General features: G+C 41.1%; 1 protein-coding gene across 5 annotated transcripts in view; it reads left to right on the forward strand.

Moving 5' to 3' along the window:
* Positions 1 to 16,835, forward strand: part of anxa1a (annexin A1a) — a 32,873-nt gene that overhangs the window by 13,792 nt on the left and 2,246 nt on the right. For all 5 annotated transcript variants that reach the window (XM_068028863.1, XM_068028864.1, XM_068028860.1 and 2 more), the window contains 8 exons: positions 251 to 364; positions 1,548 to 1,638; positions 1,736 to 1,815; positions 3,876 to 3,932; positions 4,019 to 4,112; positions 7,648 to 7,743; positions 10,099 to 10,157; positions 14,192 to 14,314. In XM_068028863.1, the coding sequence (XP_067884964.1) occupies positions 251 to 364; positions 1,548 to 1,638; positions 1,736 to 1,815; positions 3,876 to 3,932; positions 4,019 to 4,112; positions 7,648 to 7,743; positions 10,099 to 10,157; positions 14,192 to 14,314 (714 nt within the window). The remainder of the gene's footprint in view (positions 1 to 250; positions 365 to 1,547; positions 1,639 to 1,735; positions 1,816 to 3,875; positions 3,933 to 4,018; positions 4,113 to 7,647; positions 7,744 to 10,098; positions 10,158 to 14,191; positions 14,315 to 16,835) is intronic.

Genomic DNA, 16,835 nt, shown 5'->3' on the forward strand with positions numbered 1-16,835 from the left:
CGCTGGGTCAAAGTCCTGGAACTGCCTTCCGAACAGCACTGGGTATACCTACCCCAAATGGATTGCAGCAGTTCAAAAAGGCAGCTCACCACCTTCTCCAGGGCAATTTGGGATGGGCAGAAAATGCTGTCCTTGCCAGTGATGCCCACATCCCATGAATAAATTTTTTAAAAATCAGTACATTGTTTTAAATGTGTTTTATAAAGATTTAAAAATGAATGCTATTTGCATACTTTGCTTTCTTTGCCAGCAACTGAAAGATGTCTTGCAGTGTAAACTATCTGGTAAACTGGAGACTATAGCCCTTGACTTGCTGCAAACCCCAGCCCAGTTTGATGCACATCAGCTGCATTCTGCTATAAAGGTATCAATGTTTGTACAACTATTTCTGTATTTGATAGTGCAGCATTAACAATAAAAAGCATTTGCTGTATTGATTAGTGGGACAGCAATGTTGTGGGTGTAGAGGGTAGGTAATAAAAGCTAGCAACCTAGATAACACTGGGCTGTTTTATACCCTCTATAGTACATTTCACTTCAATTATTGAAGAAATAAACATCCTGGACCAGAAGTTGCTTAAAAAAAATAAACAGTACTTAAACAATGCATGACATTATTGATGTGCAATTCATCCAAAAACTTCACAGATGAGTTGCAAATGCCAAGCTCAAAGATTTATGCCACTACACCATTTGCTTAGCACAAATAGCATTTCTCCTTGGCTGTCCTGATATTTAGGCAGGTTTTGCTCAATAATTACCCATTAAACTCACCATAGTTAAATCTAGTCACTGCACAAGTACTCTTCCCAAGAAAATTAACGATTTAAATGTAGAGTCTGACCTTCAAGCAGTGAATTTTTCTTGGATTTTAAAAGTCATTTACAAATTCTTCTGTCTCTTTTTTTTTTTTTTGCTCTCTTTTTATCCAGTCTTTATTTCCTCCATTTTGTAACTGATTTAACTGTAATACACCACCTCCTTTTCAGTCATTTCTTTTATTTCCTGATCGAGCAAAAGGAATCATGGCTGCTGTTGAAGGAAGAGTGTCTTTGGAAGGTTGCAAGGCTGGGGCAGGGTGGAGACTGAGATTTTGAACATGGAGAATTTTAAAATTTAGACCTCAAGACTGGGGCTAATGTAGATTAGTGAATGGGATTGGTAAGCATTAGGATACTGGCAGCAGAGTTTTGGATGAGCTCCTGTTTAGATGGGAGGCCAGCCAGGAGAGCATTGAAGTAGTAGTCTGGAGTTAACTAAAGTGTGGATAAGGGTTTCAGAAGCAGGTTGGCTGGGGTGGAGGTGGAGACTGGTGGCATTAAGTGATCTTTATGATTGAGAGGATATGGGGTCAGAGCTCAGAACAGTGGAAGAGGAGGTGGTAAATAGAACCAGTTGCAAACAGTCTGGTTCAGACTCTCTGGATGGAATCAATGAATGTTTCCAATTAAAATTGATTTTTTTTTTCCCCTCCTAATATGTCTGCATAATCTATTTGAACTGAAGTGTAACAAAATTTATTGTATTTTCAATTTTTGTATTGATAGTGCTTGGGTACTGATGAAGACTGTCTGGTAGAGATACTGGTATCTAGGAGTAACAAGGAGATTAAGGAAATTATTAAAGCCTTCAAAGAAGGTAATGCATTCATGATCTGTAATCTAAAGGAATTATGGGAAAAGTACACAGGTCACCATTCAACAGATTTAGTAATACTTTTACTTTGCTTTTGTAGCATTTGACTGTGAGCTGGAGGAAAAGATTAAGGATGATACATCTGGGGTATTCCAAATGGCTTTAATTGCACTACTTAAGGTATAGTATTTTTGCAACACTGAACTACATTCTAACAGCAACACTTTTATTCCAAAGACTTGCAGTCTTGCTGCTGTACTACCACTTTGCCTGGTATACAAAGAAAATGTGCTAAGCACCGCAATGACTAATGAGGAATATTTCCCTAAGGGGGGGGAAAAGTAAACTCAAATAAATTAATGCCTAAATCTATTTCTCAAGACTTGTAACAGTTGTTACATGCCTCTTTTCTTTTAGAAAACAAATATTTCAAGGATGTCTTTAGGACTGATTTTTTTAAGTCGGTGAGAGAAAATCCAATAGCATTTTAATGACCAGAAGGAAATGCACATAAATGGAAAACCAACTATCCATGTTCTATGAAGCCAGCTACAAGCTCAGTATGTATACTCCAGGTATACATATTACACTGCAAAGTCTGACCTGCAGCAGTGACAGCCAACATTAAAAGGGTTGAAGTGTATGGAAAGATTTCCTTTAGAAGAACAAAACCAATCATAAAGGTGCCTTTATGCTTTTTTTTAAAAGAACTAGTGTTTCTAATTTATTGACTGCACCCTTTTTTCTGCAGTTAATTGATTTGTACTGCACATAACCGCTAGGAATAACATTGGCCGTTCACTTAGCTCCTGAAAAAGGCAATCCGGGCTGAATTTTACCGGCCCCTTAACATCGCGGCACGGGGGCTGGTAGAATTCTGCTGGGATAGGCCTGCCTCGAACTGCAACGTCAAAGGGCCCTCTGCATTTTACAGGTGGTGGAGGGACCTCTGTGTGGCCCACCCACCGCAGCCTGGTGGTTGGCTGTTCATGTGCAAATTTACATAATATGTAAATAAACCTACCTGTGGCCATCTCATACCAATATTACGGCCACCATTCGTGCTTTGCTCACCTTCAGAATTCTGTACAGAGTTCTGTGGCTGGAATCTGATGAAGGGGGGAGGAATAACATTTTCAGGGCAGGATGGGTGGGGGAGTGGGGAATCCAATCTTGATGGGATGTTGGGAATGGGTTGAAAGGCAAGCAGTTGAAGGTTGGTGGGGGGGGGGGGTAAAGTTCTGGTAAGGAAAACAGCATGTCTGTTATCCTGGGCAGATGATTGTTGGTTGGGGGGAGGCGGTTTGGGGAAGGGCCTCCATCACAAATTTTTTTTATTAAAAATTTATAATATACCTTTTAAAAAAAATTAATGTAAGGTCTTAAAGCCATTTAAAAATGGCACCTGCGCAGTGGTGCTGGACGCTGTTGCCGGGGACACAATGGCATCATGTGGGTTAAGGCTGCACTGCCCTGTCTATTTAAATGAGACCCTGTGCATAATACCGTGGGGGCTCGGACAGCATATCCGCGTGGGATGCACACTCAGTGTCACCATGAACTGTGGCACACTCTTAAAATTCAGCCCTTCAAATAGAAAAAGACTTGCACTATATAGTGCCTTCCATAATCTCAGGATGTCCCAAACTGATTTCAGGGAGAACGCTTACACATTTCCATGGGATACATGAATCGTGAACTGGCTAACAAATCAATGGATAAATGCACTGTGGTTTTAGTCATACAGAAGAATGTTAATCTTTGGTCCCATTCCTAATGTGCTTGGAGTTAGCTGGTAATTGGGATGGCAGCAGACATGCTAGAATTGGTAGAGAATGCGGCTAAAGTTCTTGCTTCTGATCCATATTGAGTAACCCTTGCTGGTAAGGACATATGGATACCAGAGGCTGTCATGCTTCAGGAAATAACTTGCCAACCCTGCTGCATAGGCCTAGGTATTGAAGGGCTGCTTGCATCTCTCGAACTAAGTGTGCCCCAGCAAAAATTACCGCACTAAAGCGGAAAGGGAAGTTTGAGAAAATTGTTAACTACTTTCCTGAAAGTTTAGAGGATCCTTGCCATCAAATTTGAATCTTCATTTGAGTAATGTAAAAAAGGTCAAGTGAGTTGAAGGAAAGAAACAGAATTTCTGTTGCTTCTATTCAAGGCCCATTTTGATATATTTAAAAAAAAAAGTACATTTCAAACATGGACTAATTTTAAATCATATCTATTGCTAGGCATCCAGAGATGAAAGTTGTGCAGTGGATCATGATCTTGCCGATGACGATGCAAGGGTGAGTTGATTACTTCTGTCAACTCCTGTACATTTCTCAGCCAAAAAAAAAGTAATGCCAGAAATACACTTGTATATTTAATCTAGGCTTTGTATGAAGCTGGTGAAAAAAGGAAAGGGACTGATGTTGAAACCTTCATTAACATTCTTACAAGCAGAAATGCTACGCACATGCAAACAGGTAAGAGTTGACCAAATTGTCAATACTCTGGAGTAAAGAAACTCTTCCAAACACTTGTGACTCACCTGATAACCAAATTCTACTATCAGCACTTTGCATCATGATTTATTAGGTAACTAAATTCTTCACACATTGTTTATTTTGAAGTGTCAACTGGAACAATTTGGATGTAGTTTTCAGTTGCCTATCAATATGGCTTTTAGCATGAAATCCACCTTTACTTATCATTCGTGCAGTCATAAGAACATAAGAAATAGGAGCTGGAGATTGCCATTCGGCCCCTCAAGCCTTCCCCACCATTCAGTAAGATCTGCTCCAAACCTCAACTCTTATTTCCTCCTCAGCCCTCAATTCCCTGATATTTCAAAAATCTATTTACCTCCTCTTTAAATACTTTCAGTGATCTAGTTTCCACAACTTTTGGGTAGAGAATTCCAGACATTCGCTTCCTCTGAGGAGAAATTCTTTCACATCTCAGTTTTAAATGAATGTCTCCTTATTCTGTAACTATGTCCCCTTGTTCAAGATTTCCCCCACTAGTGGAAACATCATCTCAACAATTACCCTGTCGAGTCCCCTCAGAATCTTGCATGTTTCAATAAGATCACCCCTCATTCTTCTTAACTTGAATGAATAAAGGCCTAACCTGGTTAGCCTTTCTTGATAAGTCAACCCCTTCATCCCAGGAATCAGCCTACTGAATCTCTTTTGAACTGCCTCCAATGCCAGTATAGCCTTTCTGAAATATGGGGACCAAAACTGTACGCTGTACTCCAGGTGCAGCCTCACCAACACCCTATACAGTTGTAACAAGACTTCCACATTTTTGAACTTCAACCCCCCAACCACCACCTCCCTCCCCCCCCACCCCCGCCACCACCCAACAACAATAAAGGCCAAAATTCCATTTGCCTCCTTAATTATTTGCAGCACCTGCATGCTAACTTTGTTTCATGCACAAGAACAACCAGATCCCTCAATGTTACACTTTTTTGAAGTCTCCTTCCATTTAAATTATAGTCTGCCTTTTGATCCTTCCTAACAAAGTGCATGATCTCTCTTTCCTACATTAAACTCCATCTATCAAGTTTTTGCCCACTCAACCTATCTATATCCCCCTGCAGATTCCTTATGTCCTCATCACAACATGCCCTCCCACCTATTTTTTGTATCGTCAGCAAATTTGGATATATTACACTCTGTCCCCTCCAAGTCATGAATATATATTATAAATAATTGAGGCTGTAGGACTGATCCTTGTGGCACTCCACTAGTTGTCTTTCCAACCTGAAAAAGACCCATTAATTCCGACTTTGTATTTTGAGTTAACCAATCCTCAATCCATGCTAATACATTAACCCCAATACCATGAGCTATAATCTTTTGTGGCACCTTATCAAATGCTGTCTGGAAATCCAAATACACTACATCTACCAGTTTCTCTTTATCAACTCTGCTTGTTATATCCTCAGAACTGTAGTAGATTTGTCAAACCTGATTTCCCTTTCACAAAACCATGTAGACTGTTAAACTTTTCTAAATGTCCTATTTCTTCCTTAATAATGGACTCTAGCATTTTCCCAATGACTGTTAGGCTGACACCTATAGTTTCCTGCTTTTTCTCTTCCTCCCTTGAACAGGGGTGTCACATTCATGGTTTTCCAATCTGCTGGGACCCTCCCAGAACCAGTGAGTTCTGAAGCCATTTCCTTTTAAAACCCTTGGATGCAGACCATCAGGTTCTGGTGGCCTGTCTGCCTTTAGTTGCAATAGTTTGTCAAATACTTTGTCCCTCATGATAGGCTGTTACAAGATCTTTCCTCCCTTTAGCTCCTTGCTTATCTGATATCTGTGGGATGTTTATAGTGTCGTCCACTGAAGACCGATGCAAAATATTGGTTTAAATTACCTGCTATTTCCATGTTCCCCATTATCCGTTCTCTAGTTGCATCCTCCAAGGGTCCCACGTTCACTAACAACCCTTTTTTTATATACCCATAGAAGCTCTTGTATTTTTTTATATTTCTTGCCAATTTACTTTCATCAATTTTCTCCCTCTTTATTGGCTTTTCAGTCATCTGCTGTTGGTTCCCAAAAAAAAAAATTCCCAATCCTCAGGCCTACCACTAGTTTTTGCCACTTTATATGCTTTTCGTTTTTGATCGGATACTCTCCTTGACCACCTTCGTTAACCACACGTAGTTTATCCTTCTCATCGAGTTCTTTTTGACTTGGATAAATTTTTGCTGAGCATTATGAAATATCTGCTTAAATGTCTGCCACTGCTCATCCACTTAGTCTATTTTTGCAGCCCACTTCAGACAACTTTCTTCATACCTCCTGTAATTGCCCTTGTTTAAGTTGAGGACTGGTTTGAGACCCAAGTTGCTTGCCCTCAAACTGAATTTGAAATTTTACCATGAGTCAGTCAAATGATCCATCCAACTCAATTAACTCTACCTAATCGAGTTTTGGAGCATCTATCTTCAGACCTAGCATTCTTGCTTTATCCAAGCAACCTTCCACTCTATTCCTGCTCTGCTTTTTTTTCACTTTCATAATCTTGCCTTGGGTAAGGGAAGATGTCATGGTATTTGAGATTAATGAACACTTTAATGATAAGAGGCTTCAACTGTCTCTTATGGATGACTCTAGCAATACAGCATTGAGTCCTGTACTGTACTATTTTCTTATCTTGGAGGATCCTGAATCACAACCACCTTGCTGAAGTATGGGGGCTTTTAGGTATTCCATCAAAATTTGGGAGTTTTGTTATTAATTAGGAATTGTTATGCCACATACTGCTCAGAAATGGAACTGAGCTATTGTGACACAATCCTTGAAGGTGGCAAACCTGCATAATTCCATCTAAGTACTGAAGAAATTATTGTCTGAGTGAAAGCACCATACAGTAAAAAAATGAGGGAGGGAGAAGTTGAATTCAGGCAGTACTATTTTGTACAAAGTAATGAATCAGGGAAACTATTGGACACATCATAAATGGGCTCAAGAGACTGCAGGAAAGTAGGATGAGCTTAACGGTGTATTTTTCAAGAGGGTGGAATGGCTTCTTCCTGCTTCTCCATTTCTTATACATCACTTGGCTGATAAACTACTGGAGTAGTTGCCTTGTAACAAACTTAAACCATATGACTGACCCCACTAAGTTCAGAATGATTACTGTACCATTTTGCTAAATTTTAACATTACATTAGTGATTTTTTTAAATCCTAGCATTGCTATCCAACAACTTTTCATTTAAACACTAGGTCAGTCAGAACACCCTACTCCTATTTTCTTTCTCTTAACATAACCACCCCACCCAAGTCTGGTTTGGATAACACCCCAATTTGAAATTAGCTGAGTTTATATTCATGTTTCAATTTTTGTGACTTGAAGATTTTTCCATGTTTAATTTTATGCTATTGCAATTAAACTAAATTTCAATGATGAAATATGATTTGTGAACATGCTCTTTTAGTTAGCATGTTATTGAGAAATTCATGGTCATTAATTATCCTGTATTCTATTCCAGTGTTTGAAAGGTACACAAAGTACAGTAAACATGAGATCGACAAGGCCTTGGATCTTGAACTGAAGGGGGACATAGAAAATGTTCTCATATCTTTGGGTATGTGAAATACTATCTAGCTTTTTAAATCTTGTGTTGCTTTGCAGTGTTTCAAATAGAAACAGATCAGTATAGTGATGATGCCTCTGCTCTAGAGCAGGGTTTGTCAGTTGTTGCCCTAAAGCATCACATTCTTTGGATTGACACTACACTGTGTAGAATAGATGTGCAACATTGCTACTGCCAACATGCTAGAAGATATTCTGCTAGTCTCTATGGATGCCAGGTGCAAATCTGAAATGGTAATCATACTGAGCTTGGGCCTGCTGGTAACTCAACATAAGTGGAACCATTTATTCAATCTGGACTTCAAAGACTGGCTGAAAAAGCAAATCTGTCACATTACAATGAGTTTCAAAATCCATTACTTTGGTAATGTGATCAAATAGCATTGCAATACATTTTATTACATTTTCAGTTTAGATGGTTGGCCACTCTTCCTATAGAGGTTTTTAAAATATAGTTGCTTTAGTGCACATAGATTTTTGCATTCCTCCATATCATCTAAAATGACCTAGATTCTCATCAGATCTTATTTTGGCTAGTAAATAAATGGGTTTAGTTGCAGGGTGTTGGCTATTTACATTGAAAATGGTGGCCATAATAGGGTAAATTTGAATTTGTCTTGTATAATATCTTCTATGGCCATAGGGATAACTTTTTTACATATTTAGAATGCAGTGTCAACTAATTGGACTTAAAAGCAAACATTTAACATCAGTGGAAGTGACATGCATATCAAACAGAACTTGTGGTACCTTTTGGGAAAGGTAATGTTATGATACATCACTTCTGAAAATAAGTGCAAGTTTACTACTTTTGCCATGTCAAGGTATCTAACAGTATGTTCCCACAATGACTGCTGCAATTCATTGATGTGGCTCACACCCATAAATGGACAGTAAATGCGACCTTGCCAGTATCATCCACAGAACATAAAATGACCAGTTTACTGTTGGTGCAAAGTCCTATTACCTTACACAAGCACTAAAGTTAGACTGTAAATCTGGTCATGGTCTGAAATTGCTTTAAACTGAAGGGTAGGGTTTTTAGCCTGGTTCGTGCCAGCAATGCAGATGGATGAGAGCTAAAAGTAGTAGTGCCAGCTTAGATGCTGATTCCCCAGCTCTTACCTGCTTCTGGTCCTTTCTCCTGGAGGTGGGTGGTGGGGGGGTGGGTGTGGCAGGGTCACCTGCCTGCAAACAGCAAGTAGCCGATTGAAGTAATTCAAGGCCTATTGTTGGAAACTGACTGATTCTTCTGGCTGGTCTCCAGATCCCTGCAGGCAGTGGGGTCTGTTTAGTTGCCTGGAGGTTGTTGCCTGGCAGCAAACTAGAGGGCTAGTGCTCCAGGCAGGCTTTGAGACTCTCTCCATACCTGTCTGGGTTCAGCAGCAGCCACAGGCTGCCCTGTGGAGGAATTTCTACCCCCTGCCCAACCAGCCTTGCTGCAAAGGCCATTTTTTACTTTCAATTTGAAAAAGTTTGGAGAAGACACCTCCACTTTAGAGGTGCCCCCTCTCTCTCGCTTGTCTTGGCAGCCTGCTGCTGCTTCAGTGCTAGAGGGCCTCTTATTGGCCCTCCAGCTTTGAGAGCCTGCCCACAATACTTAAATTAGTTGGCAAGCCTGCTCTCTGGCCACTAATTGGCCAATTCTGTTTCCCACACAGTGCAAGCTCCTGAAGCATGCAGAAAAATCCTGTCCAGACTGTTGCAGTAACTAAGTGGCCCTTGACTCTGGATTCATGTTATAGCTTACACTGTAACTACACTGCTGTTTATAAGCAAAGTTCAGACCACTAAAATAGTTTATCTAACTCCAGTGGTATGAACTTTCCTCCACAGAAAACATTCCTGTGGCTTACTTTACAGTCTCCTGGAAAGTATTTTGGAAACTGGCAGCAAATCAATTGCATATTTTTTTTTCTGTAACTTTTGACTGCATTCTTTGCTTCTTTGATCTACTATTCTCTCTCCATGTGGGAACACAAAACTTTTTAGACTGTTTTGGAATTGCTCTGGGTTCAATTCTTTACCACACTTCATGATGCCGTGTGGCAAAATGAATTTCAACAAGAGTTAAATAATTGTATTAGATGTTAAACCTAGTGGGCAACATGCATAATATCTAGTTTTGTTCATTTAAGTTTGACCTTTTTTTATATAGATTCCATCTTTGCTTTTATGCTGCAACCCCATCACATTAATGGACTTGAAATCCATTCTAAAAACATACCACAATGCTACTTGAAGGCTTTCACTCCTCGTGTAGCAATAATTCTTGGCACAAGGGATAAGAAATTGCACAGTAAACATGACATTTTCTCCTGTTCATGATTTTATTCTTTTGGCACAGTTAAATGCATGGGAAACAAACCGGACTACTTTGCTGAGAAGCTGTATAATTCAATGAAGGTGAGTGTATTGTACATAATTTCTCCAGTTTAGGAGAAATCAGTTTGTTTTTTTTTTGGGGTGGGGGGAGGGGTTTGTTGGGAAAGGTGCTAATTTTAGAAGTAACTTGCCAAATTGATAAGTCCTATGTCAACAACCTAAACTTTAAGAAAGGCTGATGCGCAAGCATTAAAGAAGTGTGTCCAAGGCAAAACTTGGGCAGTGATTTTGGAATTGACAAAGAGGAAGCAGTGGGCACAGTGATACAGAAGAGGTTTACCAGGATGTTGCCTGGTCTGGAGGGCATTAGCTATGAGGAGAGGTTGGATAACTCTTTTCACTGGAACGACGGAGGTGGAGAGGCGACATGATCGAGGTTTACAAAGTTATGAGCGGCATGGACAGAGTGGATAGTCACAAGCTTTTTCCCAGGGTGGAAGAGTCCGTTACTAGGGGGCATAGGTTTAAGGTGAGAGGGGCAAAGTTTAGAGGGAATGTGCAAGGCAAGTTCTTTACACAGAGGGTGGTGGGTGCCTGGAACTTGCTGCTGGGAAGATGCTGGAATCAGGTACGATAATGACATTTAAGAGGCATCTTGACAAATACATGAATAGGATGGGAATAGAGGGAAATGGTCCTCGAAGTGCAGAAGGTTTTAGTTTAGACAGGCATCAAGATCAGCGCAGGCTTGGAGGGCTGAATGGCCTGTTCCTGTGCTGTACTGTTCTTTGTAGTTATTAGTGATTATACCAGCTTGTTTGCAAAATTGACTGCCCATTCAATAAAAGGGGCAGTAGCAACATGTATTCAAAATTATCTAAGGATCGAAAATCATTGTATTGAATGGCTGGATGTTTTTCAGACTTGGAGGTATACAATAGCGTTTCCAAGACTCAGTCCCAGGACCAGTGCTTTATCTCATAGACTAATGAGATGGACTTGGAGGTATAGGGCATGATTTTAAAATTTACAGAACGCTAAGTGTCATAAACAGTGAGGAAGACCAGAGTAGACTTCAGGAGGACAGAAACTGCCAAGTAGAATGGACAGACATATGGCAGATGAAATTACATGCAACAAACAATTAAGGAGCAGGAATAGGCCACTTGGCCCCTCGAGCCTGCTCCACCATTCAATGGGCTGGATTTTACATCGGGCAGACGGGAGCTGGCCACCAACATAAAATTCAGTGGCAAACCCGCTTCCGCCTAGCCTGGAGATCCGTCCCATATTTTGTGTCCCGAGGCTTTAATTGTTCTGAAGCCGGACTTCCACCCACTTGAGGTGGGACATCCCGCCTCATTGAGCTGCCAGCCAATCTTCAGGCGAGCAGCTATTAATTTCAACAACACCATTGGGAGTGGTGGCCACTGCTGGGACTGCAGCCCAGCTGAGGACATGGAGCCAGGACTGCAGGTAAGTTTGGGTTGCCTCACCAGGGGTCATCAGCAAGGCAAGGGTGGTTGTTTTGGGGGGGTGGGGTAAGGGGGGCATCTTGAGTCCTGGGGAAGTGGGAGCAGCCCTCAATCGGCACCCTGTGCCCAATTTTCAGGCGCGCCCCCCCCCCATTCCTTCCCCGGGGCGCAGAGGCCAACAGCTTTCACCGGGCAGCCTTTCCTGGTTCCAGGATGTCTGCTTGCCATGGGTAAAATTCCCATGGGGGTTGGTGAAGACCCTCAAGTGGCCATTAATTGGCAACTTATGGGCCTTGATTGGCCTGGGGCGGGTGGCTCATTTTCTGCCACCCTCATGTAAAGTGGGGTGGAGGCGAAAGCAGGTCGTGAAGGCCTCCTGGAGCCTCCGCTCCAATTTTACACCATTTTCTCCCACCACCATCCAGCTTGCTGGGCTGGTGTAAAATTCTGGCCAACAACTTCATGGCTGAACTGTTTACTCCACATTTCTACCTACCCCCGATAACCTTTCACCTCCTTCCTTCCCTGCGCCCCCCCCCCACCCCCCACCCCTGCTTATCAAGAATCTATCTATCTCTGCCTTAAAAATATTCAAAGACTCTGCCTCCACTCTCCTGAAGAGAATTACAAAGGCCCATGACCCTCTGAAAAATTTCTCCTCAACTGTCTTAAATGGGAGACCCCTTACTTTTTAAACAGTAACACCTGGTTCTAGATTCTCCCACAAGGGGAAACCTCCTTTCCACATCCACCCTGTCAAGACCCCTCAGGATCTTGTGTTTCAATCAAGTTGCCTCTTAATCTTCTAAATTCCAACAGATACAAGCCTAGCATGTCCAATCTTTCCTCATAAGACAGCCCACCCATTCCTGTAGAAAAGTGAGGTGAGATATATTGGTATGAAGAGAGACAATACATGCTAAGTGGTAGTTTTAAAGGGGTGCAAGAACAGAGACTTGGAGGTACTTGTGCACAAATCTTTTTAAGGTGGTAGGACCAGTTAACAAAGTATATGGGATCCTAAAGCTTTATAAATAAAGGCATAAGAACAATAGCTCAGAAGTTGGGCAAACAAATATAAAACATTAGTTTGACCCTAGCTAGAGTATTGTCTAATTCTGGACATGTACTAGAAAATATGTGAAGGCTTTGGAGAGGGTACAGAAGAGATTTAAAAGACTGGTTCCAGGACAAAAGGTGACTTGCAGAAGCTGGGGTCATTCACCTTGCAACTGAGAAGGCCAAGAGGAGATTTCATGGGTGTTTTTAAAAACATGAAGGCTTTAAAGCAAATAAAGGGAAATAGTTTCCAATGGCTGGAGGGTCCTAATCAGAAGGTGTAGATTTAAGGTGATTGGCAAAAAAGAGTTGATATGAGGAAAAAACATTTCATGTGATGACTGGTTAGAGCTTTGAATGCACTACCTGAAAGTGATGGATATCGATTCAATAGTCTCTCTAGAGAATTGGATAAATGCTTACAGAAACAATTGCAGGGATATGGAGAGAGTGGGACTCACTGGATTGCTCTTAAAGACTCAATGGGCTGAATGGCCTGCCCTTTTCTGAGCCCTAATCACCTTTGATGTCTGGCAAGGAAGATGTTTTTAATAAGTGACTCCTGACAATGCAGCCCAGCACTGATTATCACCAGAGTTCCCCAGCTTGGCATATGTGCAGAACAGACTTGCTGTCAGTGTGGTGCTGTGCACAACCTACATCAGCACCTGGCTTGCCAGGACTAACTCACACGTGCATGTGAAAACTTAATTGCGTACTGCAACGTCTGCTTGCCATTTGCTCCCTACTTCACCGCCCCCCCCCCTCCCATCCCACCTGTCGGCCACTTGCTCCCCACTTCTCTCCCCTCGGCTGCTTGCTCCACGCTTCAACCCCCACCCCCACCGATCTGTGCGTCACTCAATCCTGTCTTTGCACTTCCTAGCCTCTGCTTCCCCGCTCCTTCCTGTGATTGCCAGCTTTCTTCCCCATGTTGGGGGAGAGTGACCAGATAGGCAGGGGAGGGAGCAGGAGTAGAGGGGATGAAGTGGCAAGCCTGGGAGCGAGTGGCCCACAGGTGGTGAGGGGGGAGAAATGGCAAGATGTGGATCACGTGGTGAGCAAATGGGCATGGGAGGCAGTGGTGAAGAAAAGCATGATGGCAAGAGGGAGCACACTACTGTTGGGGGTGAGATGGAGGCAGTATTTAGGTTTCATTTGTTTGTGATAAATTGAGCAGCACCATCTTTACTACTGGCAGCTGCCAAAAACATCAGACAGTGACTTTTTAGTGCATGAGGCTGCATTTGTGCAAGTACTGTGCCACCTAGTGATTGCATTGTCAGCAAACACAGCCTTTTAATTGGCCTAGCCAGCCACTTCAAATGTAACATGGGACTTGCACATTGTGATAACTAGTTTCTTTCTCTTGGAAGCAGTGGTTCATTAATGCTTGTGGTAGCCTATAAATTGCCAGATTTATAGAATTCAGATTTGAACTTAGCAAATCATTCTAGTACTGTATCCTTGTAATGCTACTCTTACTGATCACTATTGTAAGAATTCATAAATATTAACAACTAGCTTCAGACTTGACCATTTCAAATTGGCTATTAAATCCTACTTCGTATGTTTGAACAGGGCTATGGTACCAAAGATAAAGTTTTGATCAGAATTATGATTTCCCGCTCTGAAGTAGATTTGAAGGACATCAAAATGGCATACAAAGCTAAATATGGAACAACCCTTTACAAAGCAATTGAGGTAAGATTGCTCTCGTTAGTTGGCTCTTTTTGTTTTGAGATACAGCACTGAAACAGGCCCTTCGGCCCACCGAGTCTGTGCCGACCATCAACCACCCATTTATACTAATCCTACACTAATTCCATATTCCTACCACATCCCCACCTGTCCCTATATTTCCCTACCACCTACCTATACTAAGGTAAATTGGCCATTATAAATTGTCCCATCAACCTGCAAGTCTTTGGCATGTGGGAGGAAACCAGAGCACCTGGAGGAAACCCACGCAGACACGGGGAGAACTTGCAAACTCCGCACAGGCAGTACCCAGAATCAAACCCAGGTCCCTGGAGCTGTGAGGCTGCGGTGCTAACCACTGCGCCACTGTGCTGCCATGATCAGAAGTGATGAGGAATGCATTTAGGCTTTCTCAAGTCTAATTCTGTTTTACTATATAAGTGAAGGCATTTTTATTGAGCATTCCCTAGTGTCTTGGCTTTGCTGTTGAAATCTCTATACTCTTTTTTTTTTTTTAAATTCTCCTTCCTATGGAAGGTACTGACTAGTTCTACAGATGTCAGTTTCCTCATACTTCACCCAAGTAGACGTTTGAAGTTTGTATGTGAAAGTGAGAGAAGCCAGAAAATTGTAGACATCCATTGTGGGGAAGTTATGGAATCTATAATTGAGGGCAGTGTGACTGATAACGAAAGACATTTTGAGCCAACATGGATTTATGAAGGGCAAGTATGTCTAATAAAGGTGACTGAATTTTTGAGGCAGTAACTAAGGTAGAGAGGAAAATGTCAATGGATGTAATTTTATATAGACTTCAAGAAGGCTTTTGATAAAGTTCCCCATAGTTACTGCTAGCTAAAATTCAAGCTCATGGAATTGAAGGTAAATTATTCTTCTAGTTAAGAAATTGGTTAGGTTAGGTTTGGGTCAACAACCTTTTTTATTTTTACCTGAACAACCATTTTTTAAATAAAAAGTGCCTAAATCCATAAGTCGAATTACATATTTCTAAACCAAACACTTGGCAAATTGCCATGTGTCTCTGACAGAAGGCAAAATTTGCATATATAATGTACATGTATTGAATATATTAATAGAAAACATTTTGATTGTCTTTTTTTTCTGCACATCAAGTATGTAATCAGATTTTGTCAATTGGCATGAATGATGTATAAGCCTGTTTGAAATGAAAATGTAAAAATCCATATTAAATTAATGGAAAAGCAGCATATATCCATTTTGAACAAAAATTTTAAAAAGCATTCTCTGTCTTCTGTCTTTTTTTCCCCAACAGATCTTGTGCTAAATGGAAGTTTTTTACTTTAACTTTAAGATGTCACTAAATTTTTTTAGGCTATTGATTCTGGTGGGTTTTAAACTTCTAATAGCACATTCAGAATACATTTATTGTCTGATATATTAGAAACAATGGTCACAACTATACAACCTGTTCCTTGACCAAAAATATTATCTTTACCCATGGTGCAGCCAAAGCACTCTAACAGGTTTATTTAGAGCGTGACTGTTTGTTTTTTTTTTCAATTTGAAACTAGTGTTGCATAAAAATTGGTCTTTTATTCCACAACTCTTACTTTTCTTGACTTGAATTTGAGGCTTTTTTTTCATGATTATACAATCTAACTGGAAAAAATTGAGAGCTGCATGCAACTCGAGCTGCAGGTTGCTGACCCCAAAATGAGCTGCTAGGTAATGTAGGGAAATAGTTTGTGCCTGAATTGGAAGGAAATGGCTAGCAGTGGCTAAAGATCAGTACTGGGGCCTCATCTATATTTATTGACTTGGATAACCCAATACATAGTCATATGTCCAGGTTTGCCAATGGCACAAAGATTAGTGATCTAGTAATCAGTGTAGACTGAAACATAAAAATTACCAAGACATTGACAGATAAAGTGGGCAAAATAGTAGATGAATTTCAACACTGGGAAATGACACCATTCTTTTTTGGACAAATTTTTCCAAGTATTTAAGCTGGGAATGGATAGAGATCCAAAAAGATTTGGGCCTCAAAGTACACGGATCACTTTTTTTGTACTTGACACTGTTTCAATCAAAAACTAATATGATTAGAGGGCTAGAATATAAAGTTTTTTTTTGTGACAGTTGCACAAAGCCCTGCTTACTCCATTATTAGCTAAGAGCCCAACATCTTGAGCGGCACAGTGGTTAGCACTGCAGCCTCACAGCTCCAGCAACCAGAGTTCAATTCTGGGTACTGCCTGTGTGAAGTTTGCAAGTTCTCCGTGTGTCTGCGTGGGTTTCCTCCAGGTGCTCTGGTTTCCTCCCACATGCCAAAGACTTGCAGGTTGATGGGTAAATTGTCCCTAGTATAGGTAGGTGGTAGGGAAATATAGGGACAGGTGGGGATGTGGTAGGAATATGGAATTAGTGTAGGATTAGTATAAATGGGTGGTTAATGGTCAGCACAGACTCAATGGGCCGAAGGGCCTGTTTCAGTGCTGTATCTCTAAATTAAACTAAATATATTGGTCTTGAAAGGACA

Source organism: Heterodontus francisci, chromosome 4, assembly GCF_036365525.1.
Source record: "Heterodontus francisci isolate sHetFra1 chromosome 4, sHetFra1.hap1, whole genome shotgun sequence".
In the NCBI taxonomy this organism is placed as follows: Eukaryota; Metazoa; Chordata; class Chondrichthyes; order Heterodontiformes; family Heterodontidae; genus Heterodontus; species Heterodontus francisci.